Source organism: Capronia epimyces (assembly GCF_000585565.1).
Source record: "Capronia epimyces CBS 606.96 chromosome Unknown aczIQ-supercont1.9, whole genome shotgun sequence".
NCBI lineage: Eukaryota > Fungi > Ascomycota > Eurotiomycetes > Chaetothyriales > Herpotrichiellaceae > Capronia > Capronia epimyces.
The window spans coordinates 452,358-476,873 of record NW_006912912.1 but is presented as its reverse complement, the minus strand read 5'-3'; the positions used below and the strand labels follow the sequence as shown (position 1 = coordinate 476,873).

Genomic DNA, 24,516 nt, shown 5'->3' with positions numbered 1-24,516 from the left:
CCAGCCATGTGGATTTTCATGTCATGGATCATGGATCGGGTTCCAGCCGGCCTCCCGCTCCACCACAGAGTTACCCCTTTCACCTTGCATCTGTCATTGTCTGCTACTTCGGCCAGAGGCGCTGAAGGGAGGTGGGCGGTTTCGTACTTTTCACCGTTCTTGACGGCCTAAATAGTCATTTGTGGCCCTCCGGCCCTGATCTGCTCTTTGTTTGTGTTGATCTTCCTCTTCCCACGATCCCGCCTTTCAATCCATGGATGTACCGACATTATTGCTTCACTGCTAACATCTCCCCCCCAAAAAGCCTTGCCTGGTGCGAAGCACATAACCCCCTGGTCGACACGCAGTAGCAGGTAGGTTGGAGCGATCCTGTCCAGACCGGTTCTCATTTGCTTCGTACTAATTCTGTGTCAAGTGTGCGTTTCAAAGTACTCATCCTCGTTCGCGGCGTCTCAAATTCTCGACCTTGACACAGTAACACCACCAGGCAGTGGACCGGGACACAAGGAACGTTAGATTGCCTCGAAGCATCAGACCCTTCAATTACATCTCGCCCGCCATGAACAGGTCGGCGCCACCGCCCTACTTTCAGGACATACCGCTGGGACGGTCAAACACAACTATGCACAATAATGCGCCCATGTATTACCTGGAAAAGCCGTTGGCCAGGTCAAACACGTCGTCGACTACGTCCTCCTCAATGTCGGAACGCACGCGCTCGACCCCTCTCTCGAGGATGCTGTTGTCGGGAGAAGTGAGCGGCGACGCCCCGCGGGACCTCACGATGAAAGAAAAGTTCGAGAGATGGATGGTCAACGAAGGATCGAGAAGGATGGTCGTGGGAGTGTTCGTGCTGGTTCACGGACTGATATTCGCCTTTGGATTTATGAACTACCAGCTGAAGGACAACTTGACCGGTGCCCGGAGCATCTTTGGCCTGACATATCCAATCGCCCGTTCGGCGGCGCTGGTGTTGCACTTTGACATCGCCCTGATCCTCTTCCCGGTCTGTCGGACACTGATATCGTTGCTGCGCCAGACCCCGCTCAACAGCATCGTGCCCTTCGACAAGAACCTGACGTTCCACAAGCTCGTGGCCTACTCGATCGTCTTCTTCACCTGGGTGCACACCATTGCGCATTGGAACAACTTCGGGCAACTCGCGGCCAAACAGAAGCTGGGCTTTGTTGGCTTCCTGAAAATCAACTTTGTCACGGGGCCCGGCTGGTCCGGTTACGTGATGCTGTTCGCCTTGATGGCGATGCTTTTCACCTCGATGGAGAAGCCGCGCCGGGCCAACTACGAGCGCTTCTGGTCCGTCCACCACCTGTTCATCGTGTTCTTTGTCTTCTGGTCCGTCCACGGGGCTTTCTGCATGATCAAGTCCGACACCGCGCCTTTCTGCTTCGGCACCGGCGTTTTCTGGGAGTACTGGATGTACGGCGGCTTTGCCTATCTGTTGGAGAGAGTGCTTCGCGAAATCCGCGGTCGACACAAGACGTTTGTGACCAAGGTGATTCAACATCCTAGCAACGTCGTCGAGATCCAGATCCACAAGGAGAAGACAAAGACCCGGGCCGGCCAGTACATCTTCCTGTGCTGCCCCGAGGTCTCCATTTGGCAATACCACCCCTTCACGCTGACGTCGGCGCCCGAGGAGGACTTCATTTCGGTCCATGTTCGCATGGTGGGCAACTTCACCAAGGCCTTGGGCAAGGCCCTCGGGTGTGATGACAGCAAGGCCAAGGGCGAAGGCGGTCGCGACACCAAGAAGCAGCGCTCCGAGGTTGTGTCGATGGCTCCTGGCGGCCTCACGAAGCTTCTGCCCCGAGTATATGTGGACGGCCCGTTTGGGTCCGCGTCGGAAGACGTTTTCAAATTCGAGACGGCAGTGCTCGTTGGGGCGGGCATAGGAGTCACTCCCTTCGCCAGCATTCTCAAATCCATCTGGTACCGCATGAGCACGGGCAACGGCGGCAAGACGCGACTGCGCAAGGTGTATTTCTTCTGGGTCTGTCGAGACTTTGGCTCTTTGGAGTGGTTCAAAAGTCTCCTGACGGCGATCGAGGCCCAGGACAAGCAACATGCCATTGAAATCCACGCTGTAAGTGTTTGAACAGATGAACAAACTCCCGTCCCCTGTGCTGTCTGCTTGACCTCTCCCTCTCATACTGACGCTTCTGTCTTTGCAGTATCTCACCGCCAAAATCTCCGCGGCGGACGCCAACAACATCATGCTCAACTCGACCGACACGGACGCCATCACGGGTCTACGGACGCCGACCAACTTCGGCCGGCCAAACTGGGACATGGTCTTCCGCGCCATTCGCAAGCTCCACTCACCTGGGGAGGCCGGCGTGTTCTTCTGTGGACCCAAGGGTCTCGGGTCGCAGTTACACGTCAAATGCAACATGTACAGCGAAGGCAACAAAGGCTTCCGATTTGTTTGGGGCAAGGAGAACTTTTAGTTTGGTCGGGTTCAGATAGATCTAGCGCCGTCTTTTTCCACTTAGATCATCGATACCTATATATCAGAAGAGACAGATGAGAGTTTTTCCTTGACGAGACAGACGAGAGTTTTTCATTGATGAGACAGACGAGAGTTTTTCCTTGATGAGACAGACGAGAGTTTTTCCTTGATGAGACAGACGAGAGCTTTTCCTTGACCTTGTCAAACTTACATGTAGGCACTAACTTAGGCATTCCCAGCCTTGTGCTTTGACCAGAAGGCTGTTTTAGCCATGCTGCCTATACTACCTAGGTATATAGCATGCGCTCCTGCGACCCTTGGATAGAGAGCATGGATCATTTCAACCTTTGACAGACCTGAGCGCGAAGAATAAACCAATCGTTCCTTTCCTGTCTTTCTCCTTTTCCTTGCATGGCCCGGCGGGTGTGTGATGCCATTGGCGACGGTGACGGCAACGGTGATTACAATGGCGACGGTGACAATGATGGTGAAGGCGACGGGACAGGAATTACAGGTAGATTGAGGGACCGCGACAGGAATGACAGATAGATTGATTGAGGAACGACCCTGTTTTTGGTCGGGATTCGAAGCAAGCAAGCAAGCCACCACCCATCCAGTCAGTCAGGTCGCTTCAAGTCAAGGACTCCCAGACTAGACCCCCGTGAGATTTCCAATATATATGACTAAATTACTGAAGTACTCCGTAGAGTAGAATAGAGTAGAATAGAGTAGAATAGAACAGAGCGGAAATATAATGCCAGCACTGAGCATGGATATTTGATATTATGAATGCTTGATCGGTTGGGCCCGCCTGGTTCGGTTCGTGATACAGTAATATAATAATATATATTAACTTATATATAAGTTATATGTCCTAACCTCAACCTCAACCTCAACCTCGACCTCGACTTTAACCTCGACCTTAATATAAGTCTCGACCCGCCACCGCAAATGCCACCGCAAATGCCAAAGTTGATGCCAATGCCAAAGTCATACCTTCTCTACATTCTATTCAAGTCGTAGAAGCTGTCACTGTCACTGTCACTGTCACTGTCAATTGGCTTGGTCAGCCATTTATATATTTAGAAATTATAATTTAATATCCTGGTAATCTATACTCCCTGCTTCGTACATCACCCGCATATGCGACCGCCCATCATCGACTGGTTCCGATTGAATGCACGTACTGTATCCGTAGATTGTCTTCAAACATGATTATGCTAGTCTGGGTATCATATCTAGGCCATAAAAAATAATACAGGCCGTTCAACCACCTGTCCGCTTCGGACAAAATTCATCCCCGACCATTCCTAATCCATAAACTCCGTCGCTGTGGAATCGGCACGCGCTCTCATAAAGCAACTCGCCAATGCTAAAACTTCTGATAAGCTGGCTAAATGCAGTAAAAGTCGACACCCGGTCAAGAAACATGGCCTAGCTCGGCGAGAACCTGTTTCTCCATGGTCGAAGTAGACAGTAATGAAGGGGAGAAATTACGGCTGTTTGTGCCGTCGTCAGGTGCATAGACGCTGGCGCCGTCTTGACTGCCATCGTCGCCTGACTCGAGATCGCTCTCGTCACGGAAGGGCCTCTGATTGGGCTTCAGGTCCGAGCCCTTCTCGCCGTCATAGTTTTCCACCACGAGGACAGGTGCCTTCTCGGATGGATCGGCAGGAGTGCTTTCGGCGGCCCCGGTCGAACTTGGCATACTGTACATATAAGTAGCCAGGAAGACCAGGACCGACCCGAGCATGAAATAGATGGTGGGGACGAAGTTGAAAAGGAAGACCGAAGCGATGGTCGAGAAAATAATGGAGAGGGAAGTGGCGAAGCCCTTGAGGATGTTGTCGGCGTACTTGATAACCATCGCCACAATAAGCCCCCCCGCAGCTTGAATGCAGACCGTGGCAACCACCACAGCATTGTATCCTTGGAAGAAGCCACCTTCGCGGATGGCCTGACCGTTCCACATCAGAGCGCCAAAGAGGGCAATGCCCAGACAGCTGACACTCAATTGGATGTTGCGCACCCATATAGATGCGTGCTGACCGCCCTTGAGCACTTTTTCAAAGTAGACGCCGGCGAACCCCGAGCAGACACAGGCGATGGTGACGGCGGAGATGCCAAGGAGGTAGTTGCCTTGCCGGGCGTGCAACGGCGTGGTCGACGAAGGGATCTGGACGCAGCCGACGCCGGCGGTGAGAATGACCAGAGCCAGCCACTTCCGGGGCGAGAGACTCTGTCCGAGCATCACCACGGCAAACAGGGCGGTGGTCAGGATCTTGCACTGGTATGTCACTTGAAAAGTGGCCGCATCCAAGTTGGAGGCAGCCACGAACTGGAGATTGTTTTGAAGAGTATAGAGGATGGCGGGGACGAGAAGTTTCAGGAAGCCGCTTTTGAGACTGAACAAGTCGGTCCATAGCTGGCGCAGGCTGTAGCCCGAGTGACTTGACGCTGGACTCGCATCGTCGGAAAGTGTGGGGAGTCGAGAATGCCGTGACTGGGCTTGCTGTTCGCGGATGTGGACAAACAAGCAGATGATACATTTGATGAGCTCGGATAGGACGACAGCGGTCGAGCTCAAGTATCTTGGACCTGGCAAGATTCGGGAATACCGCATGACCAGGACCAAAGTCGAGTTCTGGACGACAAGACAGAGGAGGGAGACGTATTTCGTGGGGATGCCACACATGGTGGAGGCCGAGTCTGCACACACTGGGTCAGTCCCCCGTCCGGGCACGATGTAGAGAGTGGATGTGGTACCTTGGGGAGCCATTCTCCGAGCACTGGTGACGACCAGGAAAAGGGACAGAGACCGACGGGGAGGGAGGAAGAGGAGGAGCGAGAGCGAGAGCGAGAGCGAGAGCGAGAGCGGGCGACCGCCGGTTTGTATAAAGCGAGTGACAGTGGCAGTGGGAGAGGTAGTGAGCGACGAGCAGCAAGAGGCTGAGGCTGTTCAAAGGAGAGTGGTGGCATGAACAAAGACAAAACACCAATAAGTATGCTGCTGCAAGGGAGTCGTTCCCATTATGAGTGCAAATGCAAATGCTGGTAAGAGGCTGCGGCGGCCCAGGCAGATCTGGGTCTCGGCCGGGGCATAACGAGGGACATTCCAGAGGAGCAGGCAAAAACGCAGGTGGTAGTGGCCGCGGTGGTGCCAGTGGTACTGTACCAGCTGCGGATGGTGGAGGGAAGCTGAGGGAGAGAAATTAACCAAGGGCGCAGGAGGGAGTCCAACGCAGCCAGTCGCATGGCAGCCAACCCCTGTCAGCTGCGCCTCCGACCCCCTTCTCTCGGCTCTGGTGAGACGGTGTGCAACCTTACAACCTTACCTACGACCTTAGATAGGCACTCGCTCGCATCTGGAATTGCTCGGCCCACCAGTCTATTCTTCGACGCCGTCTTTGTCACGCATTTTTATTCTTTGGTTTTTTTTTCTTTATCGACCCTTCTGCTGGAACCTGATCTTGGACGGACAGAGTCCCGGCAGCCTGGTTTGCGCACGGGCGCGACCAAAGGGGCATCAGCAGCCGGAACGCTGGCACCGCGGGAGCTGGAAATGGGTACAATCCACCTCGCTAGAGCCTAGAGGGATAGGCACCGCCCATGCCCCTAAGCCTTCCCAGGTCCCTGGGTACTTAGGTACTATACTAGATGTAGACGGTGCCCAGAGACCATGCCGCATCCAGCCAGGTCGTGCTGGCCGCCGGTGATGCTCAAATTGGAAGCTGGCCCAGCACGTGAACTCTGGACTCGTTTCTGATCTCGCCTGCCTCGTTCCGTTGTACTAAGTTGTACTCCGTAGTGGTGCCCGATGGAGTTGTAGCAGCTCGGTGACATGATTTCTAACTTCTGATTTCTGTCATGTTCGATAAGCATACCTGCCTACGTACCTATCCCTGTCGCAGGGTCCCGATACGCACGCCCACAATGCCGACCCCTGTACCACCCCACGACGCCATGACCAGCAAAAAGTCCCGCCTACTGCCTATATGTAGTAACGAGGGAAGAGAGAGAAAAAAAGAAGAAAAAACCTTCTACTCCGTACTCCGTACACGTGCTGACCCGATCCTTCAATAGTCTCCGGAAATATTGTGCCGGATCCAATCATGACCTGATTCGCATCAAGGGTTCAAGAAGACCAGATCTCCGTCGTTGTTTCTCACTCGTTCGTCCAGTCGAATCCGATCTGTGTTCCAGCCCCCGCTGCCCGTGCCCAGTTCGGCCTCAAGCACTTTTCCATTTTCCAGCAGCCTCACGTTGCGAGCACTCGCCCCGAAGTTTCCTCCATGCACCCAAACAAACCGTCCATGCTGGTTTGACAGGCAGTTGTTGAGCGACAGTGACGACAGCTTGTGCTCGCCGCGGGCGTTGGCGCATGCGGCAATCAAGTCATAGTCCTTGTCCAGCGTGATGGTGTGCGAGGAAGCCGAGAAATTGCCCCGCATCGGTTCCTGGTGTTTCTTGTTCTTGTTCTTCTTTTTCTTCTTTTCGTCGTCCGAGGAGCTGCTGGAAGAGGAGGAGGAGGACGACGACGACGACGAGGATGAACTCCGACGCAACCCGGCCGGGCGCTGCGTCTTCTTCTTGTCCTTATTGCCCTTCTTGTGCTTTTTGTAGGCATCTTCGGCCACGGAGCCCGTGATCGCGCCCGCGATCGTCCCGAGGAAGCCATGGTTCACCTTGTGGCCGCCGTAAGCTCCTAGCGCCCCTCCCGCGACAGCTCCCAGGAGCCCGCGGTCTTGGGAGTTTGGAGGGTTGGGATCAAAAGCCCCCGCCGGCTGAGGAGGATAAGGTGCTGCTGTCTGGCTTGGTGGGGGTCCCGTCGGGGCGACGAAGTTCTCGTACTGATGTTGAGGCTGAGGTGGGGGTGGCAAGGGTGAGTGTGAACGCGGCGCGTGGTCGTAGTAGCCATAGTTCGGCGGCGGGGATGCATATGCGTCTTGCTGGTAGGGATCACTGGGGGCCGGCGACGAGTACGAGTACGGGTTTGGGTTCGGGTTCGGGCTGTAGGGATGAGTCTGAGGGCCTGGTGAGTCGAGCGGCGCGCCATAAGGTTGCTGGTAATGCTGAGGAGGAGGAGGAGGAGGTGGTGGTGGCTGGCTGTAGTCGTACGGCGGCCGACTCTGATCGTAGCCGTAGCCATGCGAGGACGACTGGTTTTCCCCGGGGCCGGGGACGGGGACGGGGACGTGGGCGGGACCGGCGGGAGACTCCCACTGATGCTGATAGCCTTGCTGATAGCCTTGCTGGTAGCCTGAGCCTTGCTGGTAGCCGGAGCCTTGCTGGTGATTGTCCCCGTAGCCGTACTGGCCGCTGTTCCAGTAACCGTCGTTCGACATGATATTGTGCCTCAATCAGTCGTTCGGTGTGGTGTCGTTGTCGTTGAATAACGGAGGCAGAAACAGAGGCAGAGTGGTAGAGGGGATTCGGAATGAAATGGCGACGTTGGGATGGTACTCTTATCCTATATAGTCGGCTGCTGGTTGCTTCAAGTTCCTTGTAGCGGGGATGGCGGCGAGGCTAAGGCATCACAGCCACCTCAGCCACACTGTAGTGAAGATTGGAGTGTGGCAGAGTATCTACTATCTACTCCGTACACATACGTATATACATACATACGGGCCTAGCACACAAGGTATTTGTATCAGTAGACGAGTGTCGGGCATCCGTTCGGCCGCTGGGCCCAAGTGACTACGTATCTAATAGTCCTACAAACCTCAAACCACGCAGACACTCTTCTCTGCCATCCGCTCTGCGCCTTCGGTAGATCCCGCCTTCTGTACTCCGTATACTTGCTTGATTCTCGCGTACGAGGTCCATTCCGATTCTCGAGACAAACCGAGTGATACACTCCGAAGACTACTAACTCTCAAGGTTTAATTCAACCCTTCAGCCTCGCGGCTGTCTCGACTGACTGCCACATCACAACCTCGCCCGCTCTACCTCATCCCCAACCCCGGCCCTGACCCTCAAGCCTCTCTCCTTTCCCTCCTTATCCCTCACCTTCAAGATCCTCCGGAGAAGCTTGCCGGTCGAGCTTTTCGGCACTTGATCGGTGAACTCGATCTCGACGATCCACTTGTACCGGACCTTCCTCTCCTTGACAAACTCCAACAGTCTTCGGCCCGTGGCTGGGGTCTGCTCGACTCCTTTCCGCAACACGACGTAGGCCTTGGGCCTCTCGCCCGCGTAGTCGTCCGGGATCCCGAGCACGGCACAGTCCTCCACGTCCGGGTGGCCGAGCAGCAGGTCCTCGAGCTCGGCCGGCGCGACCTGCTGGCCCTTGACCTTGATCATCTCTTTGATGCGGTCTTCGATATGGATTAGGCCTTGGTGGTCGAAATGGCCGACGTCGCCCGTGTGGAAGAACCCTTCGGCGTCAAACGTCTCGGCCGTCGCAGCCGCGTTGTCGAGGTAGCCCATGGCGATCTGGGGCCCGCGCGCCAGGATCTCTCCGGTCTGACCGGCCGCCAGCTCTTCTCCGGTCGTCAAGTCCATCACCTTGGCGACCGTGTTCGCCACCAACATGCCGCCCGTGTGGGCATACTTGTAGTCGTAGTGGCTCGGCGGGTGGGCAGAGATACACGCCGTCGACTCGGTCGCGCCGTAGCCCTGGCGAAACCCCGTCCACGGGAACTTCTTCTGCAAGAGCGCGATGATCTCGGGCGAGATGGGCGCCGACCCCGACGACCAGCGCTCCACGTGCCGCAGGTCGTAGTTGTCCACCATCTTGTCGCGTACCAGCCGGATCAGGATCGGCGGCACCAGGATCAGCTCTCGGATCTGAAACTCGCAGATGGCCTGGAGCATAGATTCCATGGAGAACGAGGGCAACATGACGCTGTCGCCATTCACCAGCAAGGGATAAGTGCAGAATCGCACCAGGCCGGTGACTGCCGATCTATTAGCACATGAGGAAGAGGGTGGGGGAGCCAATTGATGTCGCTTCGTCAAAGCCTTAGGCACGGCGTCGGATACGTACTGTGGAACAGGGGCATCACTGCGAGGATCTTGTACGGGCCTGGTGTCTGGAGCTGCTTGAGCTGATGGCACTGGGCGATGATGTTTTGATGCGACAGCATCACCTGGTCTTCTCGTCAGTCGGATGTCGCATGTCTCTTCGCGGTGATCGGAGCCTCCCAAGCCCCTGGATTTGCATTTGCATGTGCACGTACAGCCTTGGGCAGCCCCGTCGTCCCACTGCTGAAGTTGAGATAGCCACACACGTCTGCATTCGTCTTGCCCGGCGGGATCCGGTACGGTGGCGCCGGCGTGTACTTGGAGCCCCTCTGGATGAGGTCCTGCACACTGGTGAAGCCCGGGACCTGGCCTTCCAGCAGGAGAACGTGGGAGCGTGCCATGCCGGCCTGCTGCGCCGCCGTCAGCGCCACGTCCAGCGACGTCGGCAAGGTCAGCAGGAACCGCGACTTGGCGGTGCGCAGTGCGTGCGCCATCTCCTCTGCGTTGTAGGCGGGCGACGCTCCGTTGACTCTTCCTCCTGCTCGCAGACGCCGATCAGGGCGGGGGTTAGCCCGTGTTCATTCGGCCGGTGGAACGGGAGAGAAAGGTGATCTCTGCCGCGACAAAGCATACACACACACACATACCGGCTCGGATAACCGCCCACATGGCCACTGGATACCAGATGGTGTTGGTGCTGAACAGCGAGACCGTCTCGCCCGCCCGGAGCCCGTATTCAGTCATCAACGCGCTGCTCAACTGCGTCGCTTTGGCTTTCACCTCAGCCCAGTCGAGCCGTTCCTTGGTGATGGCATTGACGTATCCGGCCAGGGCTGCCGGCTGCTTCAGCTCCTTCTTCTGCTTCTCCTGCCGCGCCACCGGCGAGTACCTGGGCGACTCGAAGATCCATTCCCAGGTCGTAATGTGTGCGGGGACTATGTTGTACGCGTCAGAATGGTCAGAGAGAGAGAGTCCTGATATGGCTCAAGACGCCGGGATCTCGTTTACCTTCGACGTCCGGATGAGGCGACTTGAACAGCACCATGGCCACAGCATGAGAGGCACCTACATCGAGCAACAGAGGCCAGAGCCACGACGAGTCAAACAAGGCACCCTCACGTGTCGGCTTTGTCGGGTATTGGACGCCATGCGGAGGAAGTCTGCACGCGGACTTGGAGGCGGAGAGAAAAAACAGCCTCGGCACAGCAAGGACCGGCCGGTTAAGGGGCCGGCCTACAGTTCAATTGCTATCCAAATCGAGGTGTCGTCTGCTTCAATCATCATGATCAACATCAACATGCAGGCACTCCCTCCCTAGCAGCCGCGTGCATCGACCTGTCGACCCTGTCCAACGTCTCAACTTTCAAGCTCCCACCGCCGCGACCTGACTGGAGACGTGCCCAAACCTCCTGCTCTCGCCGTCACCGTCGCCGACCTCGACCTCGACGCCCCGGCCATCGCTCGCCACGCCCATGCCCAGTTCCTTTGCCCGTTGTACAAACGCCCGGAAATCGACCTTGGGCCCATCCACCCAGTGACCGTTCTCGTCTCGCTCTCTTGCCGCGGGCATGTTCTCCCCGCTCACGATACACAGCACGGTCATGCCTCGTCTGTACTTCAACCCACTGAGCAGCTTCGGGGTGATCAGGAAGTATTGGCTTCCCCCGTCATCTGCTGCAATGTCCACCATCCTTCCATGAACCATCCTCTCGTTTCTGGGGTCCATGCCCTGGTTGATCTCGTCCACCACGCGGAAAGGAGCTCGATTCAGGCTCTGGAGCGCCATGAGGTAGAAAATGGTGCTGACCGCCCGCTCCCCCCCGGACTGCCGGTGGCTGTCGAGCAAACTCAGCGGTTCATGTTCACGGAACTTGACACTGATGTGGATGGCCCAGTTAGCAAAGTCCAGTCCATTCTCCTGCCCGCCATTCTCTTCCGCGCAGTCGGCCGGATCGTCGGACGAGGCCTTGTAGACGGCCACCTGTCCCGCGCACCCGATGCGGGCGAATGAGTCGGAAAAGGCATCGTTGATTCTGGCCACCACCTCATCCAACCGGTGTTCCCATTTGTCTCGTATCTCCCGGATGCTGTGTTTGAAATCTGCCTGTCGCGTCTCGGTCTCGGCCAGTTTCGCCTGTAATCTTTCAATCACCTTGGCTCGGTCTTCGAAGTCGCGGATGATACTGGCGCTGCCGCCTTCGGTCAACTCCAGCTTGGCCCTTTCCGCGTCGATTTCGGCATCCAGCCCTTCTTCCTGTTGTATTCCCGCAACGAATTGGAACACCTCGAGCAATCCACCCTCGCCCTTTTCCTCCACGAGTGTGCCGGCTTGTGCCCTCACTCGGTGTACGGCCTCCAGCACTTGCGTCGCTCGCTCATACTCCCTCTTGTGGACACTCTTGGCCTCCGCCTCCTCGGCTGACTTCTGGGTGATCGCGCTGGTAATCTCCTCGTTCTGGGCGCGCAAAGCTGCCACATCCGAGATCGCCTCCACGAGCATGACGTCGGCTTCCAACAAGCTGGCGAGTTTCACTCGGACATCTCGGGTGGCAGACGCATACTCGAGGACAGCTTCAGTCTTGGCCACAAGAGCGTCGTCTTGTCGATCCCTCAGGTCCCTAACCCGAGTTTTGAATCCATCCAACGTCTCCTGTAGCTTGCCCACTTTCTCTTCATTGTCCTGAATCTTGGGCTCTAGCGCCTTCCACTCCATCAACGCTCTCTGCTTGGCGTCTTTCTCTTGCTTCTTTTCGACCGCTTCTTCCTCTAGCTGCTTCTTCTTCTCCTTAATCTCAGCTATCTCCTTCTTCAAATTTTCAAATTCCGTCTTCATGATTTGGCTGTCTCCTCTGCGCTCGGCAATTTCTCGTTGTAGAGTGGCCTTTCGGCCAACGTCAATCGGCTGATCCGTCCACCTTTTGGCCGGGCGCACCTCACGGACCCGAGCAGATGTCCCTGCCGAGCCATATTCCGCGCGTCGCACAAATTGGTAGCTTTTCCTGCCCACGACGTAGCTCTGCACGGCCGTCTTTGCCAGTTCGTCGTGTTGCTGTTGAGTGAGCTCTCTCGAGCTGATACCACATCGATGCAGGTTTCTCTCCGTGCAAAGCATGGCGAGAACCGTGGCGGGGCCGTCGAGATGATCCCTAACCCAGCTGGTCAATCCATATCTCTCCATCTCTTCATGCGAGAGAGGAGGTCGAAATTGCGACAGGTTGTCGCTTGTGCAAACACGTAAACTGACGTCGTGGTATTTTTTCTCGCGGAACAATTTGCGCTGCAGATAGCTGAAGTCGTCCTGGTTCTGGACAGTGATGAACTTGAAGTCGTTGTCTTGAAGCACAGATTCGACCGCGTCGGCCATCCGGGGGTCCTTCAATGAGCATTCCACGATAGGTGGCCCAAACACGTGCTGCTTGAACTCCTCCTGGTTCTCTTGTATCCACTTCCACGCCAGAAATGTGTCTCTTGACAAGTGCTGCAATTTATTTTCCTGCTGGCCGGCCTGGGTCTCCAGTCCTTCAAGCTGGGCGTTGAGTTGCGTGATTGCGTTGTTGTTGGTCGTCCCTTTCTGTCTCAGCTCGTCTTTGCGTCTCTCCAACTCTTCCAGTTGGGGGTCCAGCACCCTCTGCTGATTCTTTAGCTCCTGTATTTCATCGGCAATGGCGCGACTATCGAACTCCTCCGGACGTTGCTCACGTTTCCGTCTAAGCTCTGTGATCTTGTGTTGCAAGCGTTTCAGTTCTTCGCGTATTTTGGGGATGCTCTTCTTTTCAGCTTCGACTTTGTTGTCGAGGTCTCGAATCGTGTCCTGACATTTCTCTACTTCCTTTGCCTGGTTGCTGCATTCACGCTCGCTTCTGGCCAGCTCGTTTGCCCTCTCGTTCTTGAGCGCCCGTATGTTCGACTCGTATGTCTCCTTCGCCGTAATCTTGCGCAACGTGGGAGCGGAGACAGCCTTGAGTTGCTTCAACTCTTGCGTGAGCGCTTTGGCTTTTGACCTTGCTTCTTGGTACTTTGTCTTGGATTCGGTGTATTGGGCAACCGGGCGGCATAGTTCCAACCAGGCGAGTCTCTTCTGAACCATGGCTCGTTCTCTCATCCGCTCCACTTCGGTCCGTTGCATTTCTTGTCGATTCTCCAAGTTGGTTAGATGATCTCGGTCTTGCTTGTGCTCGTTCATAAACTGAGTCTGTGAACTGCGCAACTTTTTCAGATCCTCATGCATTCTCGCCATGTCTGGGCCGGATACGGCTCGTTGTGTGCTCGCGAGAAGCTCAATGGGACTCAGTTGAGCAAACTCCACCACCTTGTCCTGGGGTAGGAACTGGCACAGGTTGTCAATTTGGATGTTGAAGGAGTTCGCCAAAGTCTGAACTGCTTTGGCTGTGGATGCTGCCCCATTCAAAGTGAAAATGGACTTGTTCCCTTCTCTTTTGATGATTCTGGTCACCACCGGGTTTTTCCGCGAAGTCGGTTGTCGTTGCAGCTCGATCTCAATCGTGGCCTCGCCCCGGCCATGCTTGACAAACTCGCCTGGTTCCTTTGCACGCCCGAGGTACTGTGGAGGGTTAGAGCGCACCGGAACTTTCACAGAAGACGTGGGCTTACCGAAGGCGGCCACCCCAGCCCGAGGCATATTGCACAGACAAGTGTGCTTTTGCCAGTACCGTTTGGGCCGATCACCATATTCAGGTTCGGTCCCGGGAAGAATTCTGCAGAGGTGTAAGTGACGAAATTCGTCAGTTTCACCCGGACAATGGCCCCGGGTTGGTGAGTCTGCCTGCGGCCATTCCTGCTAGGCACGCTCGTCGGAATCTGAGACTGAGGCTTGCGTATCGCCGGCATATGAGCAGGTGTCTGTGTGGAATTATCCTCCGAGGCGGAGCCGTCCTCGGAATCGGAGGTGATTGTTCTTCGCAGTCGCTTGCTGTCGTTCGGGGCGGTTGACGAAGGAGTATTCGCCCTCGAACCTTCATCGTCAGAATCCAGCGTCCTCGAACGACGGGCCAATCGAGACGCCATTGTGAAGACTGAAGACCTCTGTGAGCGTCAAGCCATCTGGTGTCGGTGTCAGCGTTGCGAAAGGTCAAAGTCTCGAAACTGAGCAGGCACACTGACAACGAGTACGACACGACGCGCCGCGCCGGCTGACGCGACAAGGCAGGACCCACTTCTTAGTCACGTGGCTGGACGCACCCCGATGTCCATGTTGTTGAATGAGCAGAGCCTCTCGTCGCCGCCTTCACGTCACCGGGCGATGTTTTGGTTTGCAAGCAACAGTAAATCTAGGTGGCATCACTAGCTTGACACGAGATGGTGATTTGGACTATCGAGTTTGACCACTTTGCGGCGAGAGTGTATTTCCTGACACCAGAATTGCTGTTTTCAACGGACTGCTCCAGAAAGCTCAAATACAGTCGATCAATCAAGTCCTTCAGCCACCGTGGCTAGCCAGACCTCGGTCGGTCGACGAGATTCTCCCATCCTCTCATATGTGTCACTAATCTCCTGTACCTGTCCGTAGTCAGGACTTCCCACGGGGTATATCAAGGTAAACATGAACTCGAAATCGCCTGCGAACGTTCCTTAGAAAAAGACTCTTCTAAGGAAATCCTTCCATTAAAACGACAGGTTTCGTAAAAACCGGTCGTGGGTCACAAACAGCGGCTGGAAAAGGTCGACTAAAAGAGATGTCCAGCTGGGACCTATTGAACCAAGGTTAGCACTGTTTTATACGTCGCAGCATGCAAGGGGATCTTACGGCTAGAAAGATGGCAGTCAAGATGGCAGAGATGACGAACGCCGTGATCAGAGCTTGCACAAAGATGGTGTCCTGAATTTGGCGGAGAGCAGGCTCTTGGATCCAGACTTCACGGTCGAAAATCTTGCGGATAACATTACGTTTCTCGTACTTGGCCACCCACGGCTCATCTTCATAGCTTTTGGACGAGCCCAGAGTATCGAATGATTCCTTCTTCAGGGTATAGTCCGAGGAGATTTCGTCTTCATCCCCAAAGAGTTCCCAAGGACGCAGATGTCGGTGGTGCATGCCATGTAACACCTATTCATGTCAGTACCAAAGGTGCAAAAAAGGAATGATGCCAAACTTACAACACACATGCCCTTCCAGGCCGCAAACAGGGTTGAAATGCCGATGAAGAGACCAAGGAAAACAAGAGCTCTCCAGCCACGGTTGGCCGAGCTCAACGTGATGACAATGCCGTACACAATACCAGCAACAATGCCGGCGACCCCGAGACCCCGCGCGAATACCTGCCTCGGTTTGTTGCCGTTACAAATCGTCCATCGGATGAAGTTGGGGTGGGCCTGGTGCCGGAGTGACCACTCCACCGTGGCAATGACATCGCGGAAAGCCGAGGGGTGGGTGGTGATCGACAGGGCCTTCAGGAGAACGGCCTTTTCCTTCGAAGAGAGATTGAGCAGCCTGGCCCCGCCGGCGGCGATGTAGGTGGCAATGATTCGGGTGATTTCCTCACGGAAAGGCTGAATGGTGACTGTGCCACAGTTAGCTCGGAGACGCTCTGATGTCGCACACTGAGGGGTTGACTTTACAAGGCTGTAGGGTGCCAGCTTCCTCAAACGCAGCCTCTGCTTTCTTGCTGTGGTCAACCGTGCCGCTCCGGAGAGTGGTGCCGTCCTCGCTGAAGCCGACCGTCGAAGGGGCATCACTATAACCATCATGGGCGGAAGAAGTCCGGGGAGGTGTGCTGAAGGGGTTAGGCGCGGCCTCCGGCAGGGCGGCTTTGGCCTTGGGGTCGAAGTCTGTCCCGGTGAACAAGGTTGCCGCACTGTTGGCCACCTTCTTGGGCAGTTTCTCCTTCTCGGCGCCGGTCTTTTCCACCAGAGCCTGTTCCGCAGTCCATTCTGGTGCTAGCCGTTGCTGGGTTGGGGGAAGCTCAGCAAAGCGCTTGGAGTAGTCACGGTACCACAGGTAGAATTGCAGGTTCTCGGCATCGTGCTCAATGTAGCGGAGGAAATCCATGAACTCGCGAGTAGTCACCGGCTGGCAAGGTATCAGTATTAGCTCACGTTTCCTCACGGGTGGGATAATGCGCGAGACTTACCGGACAAGTGCCACCGCTGATGATCTTGTCGAATGACAGAGCTTCGGGGATCCCATAAGGGCCGCTGGAGTTTGAGTTGATGGATTCGACCCGGCCGCTTGTCTCGGAGTCGAGCGAGGTGCGAGAGGGCGAGACATAGGCCGGACGGCGGTAGGTCAACGACAGGACCATGTTGTCAATTTGGCAGACGGGAAAAGCTTTTCTGGCACGGCGAAGGTGACACAGATGAACAAGTGTCGACGATACGTGCAGCCAAATGGGAGATCGATGGTCCCAGTGCTCGGATGGAAAACAACACGGCTGGGTGCAGTCCCAAGAGGAAGGAAGGGGGAATGATAGAGTTGAAGACTGCAGAGATGGACTCTCAGGGTTCCAACGAGGCCGTGAGCAATGACCTCTGGTTCCTTGTTTCTGGGGTTCAACCAAGCAGCAGGAGCTCCAGCTGGGGATTTAAAGCTCGGTGACTGGCAGTGGACAGCGGGCAGGGGGAGCAACCACGAGTTGAGGGATGGGATGGCCCGACAGCTGAGTCTTTGCTTTCGGTCTCTACCACCAACGTGCGAGATGGGAGGAGAGGGCTCTACTCGACGCACGAGGGGTGGGAGAGGTTTATGTTCTACGTGTCATACCTGGGAATGGCGCTCATGGAGGACGCCCATGTCTTGCCCTCGCTTTGCCCTGGTCGGGGCCGACGAATAACGTGCACGATAGTCAGACCCGGGCGGATGAAGGCCTACCCCGGGCAGGCTGCTGTCGAGAGTCAATGTGCCAGTCCCTGTCAGAAAAAGTCAGAGCTGAGCCGTTGAGGGTCAGTTGAGGCTGGAGACCCGGACGGGCCTTGACGCAAGGAGGGTGCGCTGTGAGGGCGGTGGAGATGCCATGCCGTGTCGCGTGCAGTTGAGTGGTGCAGATTCACCCAGCACTTGGCGCGCGGAGTTGTGGACGCTCTTTTTAGTCCTCTGGATGCCGCGGTCAAGGGTTGATCCTTGGAAGAGCTGACGGGAAGATGAGAAAGACGGGACTGGGACAAATTGTAGAATGGTCGAAGTCCGGATCGGCGACGAGGAGGAGAAGCATCTGGGCGAATGGCAGATCTGGCCTGGCAGGATCAAGCACATACTCCGTAGTGAGCACCACTACTGGCACGGGGCGATCGAGCCGCTAGGGAGGCCCTAAGGCCTGCATCTGGCTGCCGCAGCCTAGAAGGGCGCTATTTACTGCTCCCTAGGCACCTACTAATAGGTGCCACCTACCTAGACCTAGGTAGGTGGGTGCCTACTACTAGCTACAGCATGCAGCCGGTGCAGAGTACGGATACAGTACGTACGTCCTCGCTGCGGTAATATTAATGGCTGATTGTGCCTGCCGTGGTGGCTGGGTTTCACGTCAAACATCAAGCCATCAACATCGTGAGCCAGGGACCTTACCTTAGCCATCGACAGAAGCTCAACTCGACCGGCTCTACTAAGAACCCTAGCCCCTTGCTGTCACCGATTCGGCCCAGTCCCAAACCACCTTCTGTCCCGTTCAAGAGCGTGGTCCGCAGCTGAGTCTTCGCCTTGACGTCCGCTCGCAGCCTGAGTCGCCCTCTATCCTTCACCCTCCTCACCCCGCGATTTATCCACCGGGTTGTCCACCAGCCCCGAATCGTGGTCTCCGGAGGCCAGCATCTCCTTGAACTTCTCGATGCCATGGTCGAGATGACCCCTGGTCTTTCCTCTCCTACTCTTGAAGCCAATTTGCACCGAGTAGCAGTCAGTCAAGACCAGCGAAAACGGCCTGGGCTGCTGGCCACGCCCGAACTCAAATGTCCCAGGCGGATATGGTCCATTGGCTTGCATAGACACGCGCATGGTGGCATGGTGGCGTTGACAACCATTGGATTCAAGAACGCCATTGAGGTCACAACTCCGCAGCTTCATTTCCTCCGCATGCCTCATCACCAATCAACCCTCTAGCAATGCTACCTGACCTTCACTCATGCCTTTCCGCCTTCGCGCCCGAATCCCTTCGCAGCGACTTAGTTTTGACCCGACGAGGATGGCTTGGAGAGTCGCCTTTGGCTCCCCAAGTAAATACAAGGGCTTCTACAGAGTAAATTGGTAATTTGACCAAGCATAGGATACCCTGCACAACTGGTTCAGTGGCCACCAGCCAACTCCTCATGGCTCCTTAGGCCTACGCCTCGCCTATAGGCGGGCTTAGGGCTATCTGAGATACGCGAGTGAGGCCGGACGGGTCCCACCACTGCAGGACTGCCGACCAAGGTAGCCATGCATTCCTGTGCGTATTCAAGATGCGAAACACATATTTCCGATGCTCGGCATAACCGTTGCCACACTGGCAGGTTGAGGCCGCGCTCGCCGCTTATATGCCTCCACGCTTCACACACCAGCAACCTGTCAAACCTGCCAGTTTCTTCGACCTGCCTTGGGCTACTCGTCTAAGCTCCTCCACTTGCACGTCCGCCACCATTCACATTGGCTAGACCCCTTGCATTGGCCTCTTTAGTATGGAGGTCTTTGGAAGCAGCGTCCGCGACATCCGACTGGCATAAAACCCCCAGCATACGACCTAGGACGACCTTGGACATACAGTTTGACGCATACTTCGACCCTCGTCTCGAAAACATCGGTTCTCCCTCGCCACATCCGAAAAAAAGAAAAACCTACTTGTGGTAAATCCAGGCGCTTGAATCGAAGACTCCATCAGTGGAGAGGATTTCTTTACACCCCTGTCATAGGCCGAAGGTGATTCTAGTGCTCGAAATCGCATCCTAACAGGGAACCCTGGCACCTACCTGGCAAGCGTTAGAAGCGGCAACGCAAATAGCTGGGTGAAAAGGGCACATGCCGGCGACCTTACAGCATTCGCTTTGTTCAGCCATGCCTTCCATCTTCAAGACGCGCGACGGGAATGGTTCCATCCTTCGCCATCAATCAAAGAGATAACGTTGTGATCAGAACTATCTTCGCGGCAATGATCAGCAAGTCGCGAGTGGTGATCGAGAAAAACACTGTCCTCCTTTTTCACGTGTGCAACAGGCCTCGTGGTATGCGACCGGGAAGGGTGAATCCGTCTCTCGAAACCCATGCCTCTCCAGCCCCGCCCCCGAGACTAGTCGACCGCGCCTTATGGCCCCTAGGTTCTCAACCTTGCCCCGGTCGGGTATCCGCTCCTGGCCAACCGCGAGTGATATCCATTAAGGAATCCTAAAGATTCATTGTCGGAGATCATTCGCTTCACAGATTGCCGGCTCAAGGCATGAGATACTCACATCTAAACACAGCCGAGTCTCCCGTTGATGGGAATGTGGCCAGCATTCCCTGTTCACCGACGGAGGCCGGCGTGCTATAGCCCTGAGCCCTAAGCCCTTTTCAACACCTTTGATCTACGAGTTGCCACGCTCGTTGGGGCGGGCGGATGCCTCCCGGACAAAATCGAGTACTTCTTCGAACTCAACGCCATGGTCAAGTTTGAAGTGTCAAGTGTCAAGTGTCAATGTTTCCAAACGCTGTTATTGACCCTTTGCCGGAAACGTGAGCGACAGCGCTCCACCGGATGGCCCTCGAGATGTCGTGGGTTGGTGTTTCCATCCGTTTCTCTGACCCTTGCAGCACCTAGAAGCCGCTGCTTGATCTGCAAGGGGCGACTTGCTTCAGCACGACCCTTTGTGTCCGCAGCACAGACCGTCGAGTGCGGAAATGCTGGACTTGTTCTTTTCAAGGCTGTTCATTGTCTTTGTCGAAGCCCGCAACTTCACCCAGAAACAAAGAAGATTGATAGCATCTAGCGTGAGTTGACAGCACCGTCTATGTTTGCCATCAAAGCTGGCGCACTTTCAATAAAGACTTCTCGACTATTCTTCGTCCAGGTTGGTCCTGATCTACTATAATTAGATGCCGTGTTGTACATCTGTTTGACAAACAAACCGGATAATAAACAAGAACAAAGGTGAATGATCCCGTCAACTATCTACACCTGACCTATTTCAACCATGTCACTCGCGCCGTATCTGCAAAGCAGCCTGAATTCTAGTTTAGGCAAAGTCTTGTCCATTTCTCGATCGCCCTCGTTCGCTAGAGTTGCAGTTGCAGCAAGAAACCACGAAATCTGCCGTCTGGTCGATCAACACCATGCTTTTTCCCTGGCAGCAAGATGTCCAAAGTTGCCCTTCCAGTCAGAATTACTATCGATGCTCGTCAGTACCGTATGCTGGCTGTTGCGCCCACGATCCTTGCGGCTCCGGAGTTTGCACAGACATTGCCTCAGGGTTGGAACCCGGGTCTTGTGGAAGTCGGGAGACGGTAACTGTAACCCAGACAATCTTGCACGGGGCAGCAACAAGCACGGTCAATTCAACCACCGGTGCCTTCAGTTCGACAAGAGGTGAGCCAAGTACTGCTACAGGTATCTCTAGCTCCGAGGGATCGGCTCCTGTCACTGGTTTGCCAGTATCAGCCGAGGGTATCATTCCACTCACTTCTGCCGTTGTTCCCATAACTGCTCCTACTGTCATCAGCGATATATCGTCAATCTCGGCAGCGACAACAAAAACGTTGAATCTCGTCGCGGCAACTCCAAGTTCCACGTCAACCACTAGCCCATGCCCTAAACCGGGCAGTTCCCACCCTAAATCGACAACAGGAACGATTGCGGGAAGTGTCATAGGAATCATGGCAGGCCTAGCGCTGCTCATCGTTCTCCTGAGCTGGTGCTTCAGACGCAAGTCAAAGGTGAAGCTCACCTTCAAACGCAAGCCGATGGAGGCCGAGCAAGAACAGGACCGAGAAGATGTGGAATCCAAGCCCTCGACGAATGTGAATCCTCCTGACCCTCCCGAGCACAGCCAACCTCTCCCTACTCCGATCTCATTTGATTTTGGACTCCCTCGTATACCAGCTAACTCGACTGCTTCAATGCCAAAACAATGGATCTGAACGTGTAGCCAATGCCCTAGATTGTGTGGGGGAAAGTACTTCGGCCAGGACGCAGACGTAAGTTATTTGCACGGCTTGCAAGCATGACATGGCATGAGCTAGTGGAGCTATCTTTCACCGCAAGGCTGACGATGTGGTAATCATGTCCTGGACGTATTTCGACGAGAAGGCGCCTGGGCAGACCAACTTTCGGTCTATTTACATATATTGAAAATCCTTTGTTTCTCTAATAGACCGTAAGCGCATATTTAAAGCCTCTTGGATACCTCTTTACCTGCTCTTGTCTGTCGTAAGGTGCGGCAACAGTGTACATTCTCAACATTCTCGACTCATTCTCACCAAAGAGGTCCGCTGACAACGATGCGCCGAGGACGCAGACTCTCGTGGCTTACGATATAAGCTAGCCAAGCGTTCCCTCAGGTGGCCTCCAAATATGGAACATCTGACCGTAAAGTTCCTTGGAGCTGGAACCGAACCATCCAAGAAACACATCCGGCTGGCTTGGTGGTACTACCACCGGTCCCAGTCCCAGTTCTTCCTAGCCATTCTCTCCGCTTCGAATCGTGTTCCGTGGAGACACGAGCGTCAACTCTCTCTTCCGCTCTCCGTCGACAGGGAGAGATATTTGTCCAGACGGTGTTTCTGGAATGTCTAGTACTGCTGACTAGTCGATGGATGTTTGGCCATGTATCAGAGGGCACCAAAGGAGAAGGAGAAAGAGGCAGATGCACGATCTGCGACATCGAGATTCGAGACACGAGACACCTGAGCCGGGCCAGCCCGGCCTCTTGAAGTTGTTGTACCATCTTCCAGAGCATGTTGTACTTCCCCCCTCGGACCTGAGGGAGGGCTTAGACTGCGAATCGTTCTTCTAACTTGAAGGATAGTAGTGTATTGCGTCCTGGGTGCCGCCGACTACAAATAAAGGTGAGGTCCGGTAGAGCCAGGGAGTCCCTCCTCACGCGGGTCGGGTCGGGTCAGTACCACCAGGAGAACGGACGTGCCGTGCAGCCGCAGCCGCAGCCACGTATAGGATGGATGGACTCACACGTTTGGCTCTCGCAATCGACCTCATGATTTGGAGAAAGCAGCACTTTATGTCTGCTCAGTGCTCTTGCTAGCAAACTGAAACAAATTCAATGCCGATCAGTCTGCGCCAACGTCTCCCAGGGAGACCAGTTGGAAATCCTGTCTGTCCATTGTTTCTGCGTGTCGCGATGGGATGGGGATGGGAACGGGAACGGGAATGGGGATGGGATTTCTGGTATAGACATCTCCCGATTCATGTAATTCCACCTTAGATGATGGACTCTTCAATATATATATACCGTAGCTTGACGAGTTGAGCCAGCCGAGCGACCGATTGGCTTCCCATTTGTAGCATTGCATCCTCTGGAACGCTGAGAACAGCAACTGTGACGACGTCCGCCGGCTGGCACGGATGTATAGTTGACGAACTAGATTAGTCACTGGGGACACGGCTCACCGCATAGGGTACCTGGTAGGTAGTCTTCTCGGACGAATGTTCCATGTTAGCATGTCCGACACGAGACAAGAGCAACGGTAAGAGCAGCTGGCGAGGAATGAACGAAGTCTCGCCTGTGGAGAGAAGGACTGTATTCATTGGATTTGAAAGTCAGATTTGCCATCTTATCCCCGTTGCTGCAAGATCCATAACCAGCGGCCCGTCACATTTTCCCTTCCCTCACACGTCCCAGTCCAGTGTTGGAGATCAGATGGGCTTGCCGCTTCGACCTCATGGAGCGCAGCTGCTCGAGGGCTCTCGATTCTCTCAGGTCTTTTCTCCGGTCCAGGCTGTTTTTCCACATTCGTTCACTGTTGCTATAAACACGGCTTTCGAGGATGTCCTTTCGTTCTGTCCCGTCCCGTCCCACCCGAAGCAGAAAATACATGAGCCAGAAAAACGAGAAGTACAAGAGAAAAGCGTCTCCCAATCTGTGGTCGGCAACTTCGCCGGTTCCTGTTTTGCTGGAAGGGGCTAGGTTGAAATCATTCGTCCGGAGGATCTGAGAAAAGACCGATTCTCATACGGTGGAGTTGGGGAAGTTTGGGTATCACAACAGCCATGAGAGCCATAAAGTTGATGGTGAAGTACGTAAAGTCGTAGTGGGTGTAGTGCGTGCTGAGCAGGAAAAGGACGATAGGGACCATCAAGAGGAATTTTTTCGCAGGCGTGTACTGATCGCCATTGTCAATCTGCTCCCACATGTTCAGGTTGTCATATGCCCCGGCATTGAACTCAAACGGTACACCTCGAACCCAGTGGAACATCAAATATGAGCCCGCCATGTAGGTAATGTTGGTGAGAGTCCATGATATCTCTTGCGTCATGCCGGGAATGATGTCAAATAATATCTTGAGACCGATGATGAGAACGGGATGGATCGTCCAGGCTCCTAAGAAATGTCATTACTTCTCATCTAATTGCAGGGTAGAGGGAATTGTCCTCACCCTTCGCATTCACCCATTGCGAATTGAGGTTGGGAAGAGCGGATTGGTCACTGATCTGTTCCAACGACTCGGGCGGCTCTTGATAGATGATACTGCTAGATCTTCTTCTTCGTCCGCTCTTGTCGGAAGTCATGGCTGGGTCGTAGGAGGAGATTGGGGGTGCAAGGTTGGCATCGGCTTGGAAGGTAATCGTCCGGTGAAGGGTGGTTTGGGAGGTCATGGAAAGGCTGCCAAATTGCAAGATCGGCTAGGGGAAGAGAATATTTTCTTCAAGTGTCTGGAGGCCGTCCGAAAGTGTCAGCGCGCCTATCATCCTATTCAGTGAAACGTGGCCATACTGCATACCGGGTTGTGTGAGCAGGAGAGAAAGACGGAATGCTCGTGTTGGAGCAGTGACGTCTGAAACGGAACCGGAGGTGCCTGTTGGGATACGAAGTAGATGACGGCAAATGGTATGCAGAACCAGGAGGATTCGAAAGCAATGAAGAAGGGCGTACAAGGAAGCGGAGGCGGCGAGAATACAGTGAGACACACGGTGTTGGGAGTGGATGAGTCTCAGATCAGATGTATGTAAGGCCGT

General features: G+C 54.9%; 8 protein-coding genes across 8 annotated transcripts; 2 read left to right on the top strand and 6 right to left on the bottom strand.

Moving 5' to 3' along the window:
- Positions 1-622: 622 nt before the first annotated feature.
- Positions 623-2,468, top strand: A1O3_09157 (NADPH oxidase; the record flags this gene model as incomplete). The annotated part of the gene is made up of 2 exons (XM_007739253.1): positions 623-2,104; positions 2,193-2,468. The coding sequence occupies 2 exons, from the start codon at positions 623-625 to the stop codon at positions 2,466-2,468; spliced, it is 1,758 nt and encodes a 585-aa protein (XP_007737443.1).
- A 1,422-nt stretch (positions 2,469-3,890) lies between these two features.
- Positions 3,891-5,165, bottom strand: A1O3_09156 (uncharacterized protein; the record flags this gene model as incomplete). Its single annotated transcript, XM_007739252.1, has 1 exon — positions 3,891-5,165. One exon carries the CDS (start codon positions 5,163-5,165, stop codon positions 3,891-3,893), a length of 1,275 nt encoding a protein of 424 aa, XP_007737442.1.
- A 1,432-nt stretch (positions 5,166-6,597) lies between these two features.
- On the bottom strand, positions 6,598-7,815 carry A1O3_09155 (uncharacterized protein; the record flags this gene model as incomplete). Its single annotated transcript, XM_007739251.1, has 1 exon — positions 6,598-7,815. The coding sequence occupies one exon, from the start codon at positions 7,813-7,815 to the stop codon at positions 6,598-6,600; it is 1,218 nt and encodes a 405-aa protein (XP_007737441.1).
- A 583-nt stretch (positions 7,816-8,398) lies between these two features.
- A1O3_09154 (uncharacterized protein) lies at positions 8,399-10,481 on the bottom strand (the record flags this gene model as incomplete). The annotated part of the gene is made up of 5 exons (XM_007739250.1): positions 8,399-9,369; positions 9,459-9,561; positions 9,652-9,977; positions 10,084-10,371; positions 10,445-10,481. 5 exons carry the CDS (start codon positions 10,479-10,481, stop codon positions 8,399-8,401), a joined length of 1,725 nt encoding a protein of 574 aa, XP_007737440.1.
- A 318-nt stretch (positions 10,482-10,799) lies between these two features.
- On the bottom strand, positions 10,800-14,461 carry A1O3_09153 (uncharacterized protein; the record flags this gene model as incomplete). The annotated part of the gene is made up of 2 exons (XM_007739249.1): positions 10,800-13,997; positions 14,048-14,461. The coding sequence occupies 2 exons, from the start codon at positions 14,459-14,461 to the stop codon at positions 10,800-10,802; spliced, it is 3,612 nt and encodes a 1,203-aa protein (XP_007737439.1).
- A 659-nt stretch (positions 14,462-15,120) lies between these two features.
- A1O3_09152 (uncharacterized protein) lies at positions 15,121-16,695 on the bottom strand (the record flags this gene model as incomplete). Its single annotated transcript, XM_007739248.1, has 5 exons — positions 15,121-15,144; positions 15,201-15,500; positions 15,551-15,954; positions 16,013-16,463; positions 16,525-16,695. 5 exons carry the CDS (start codon positions 16,693-16,695, stop codon positions 15,121-15,123), a joined length of 1,350 nt encoding a protein of 449 aa, XP_007737438.1.
- Positions 16,696-20,657: 3,962 nt separating this feature from the next.
- Positions 20,658-21,464, top strand: A1O3_09151 (uncharacterized protein; the record flags this gene model as incomplete). Its single annotated transcript, XM_007739247.1, has 1 exon — positions 20,658-21,464. The coding sequence occupies exon 1, from the start codon at positions 20,661-20,663 to the stop codon at positions 21,462-21,464; it is 804 nt and encodes a 267-aa protein (XP_007737437.1). The 5' UTR covers positions 20,658-20,660.
- A 2,010-nt stretch (positions 21,465-23,474) lies between these two features.
- Positions 23,475-24,069, bottom strand: A1O3_09150 (uncharacterized protein; the record flags this gene model as incomplete). Its single annotated transcript, XM_007739246.1, has 2 exons — positions 23,475-23,881; positions 23,937-24,069. 2 exons carry the CDS (start codon positions 24,067-24,069, stop codon positions 23,475-23,477), a joined length of 540 nt encoding a protein of 179 aa, XP_007737436.1.
- Between the last annotated feature and the right edge of the window lie 447 nt (positions 24,070-24,516).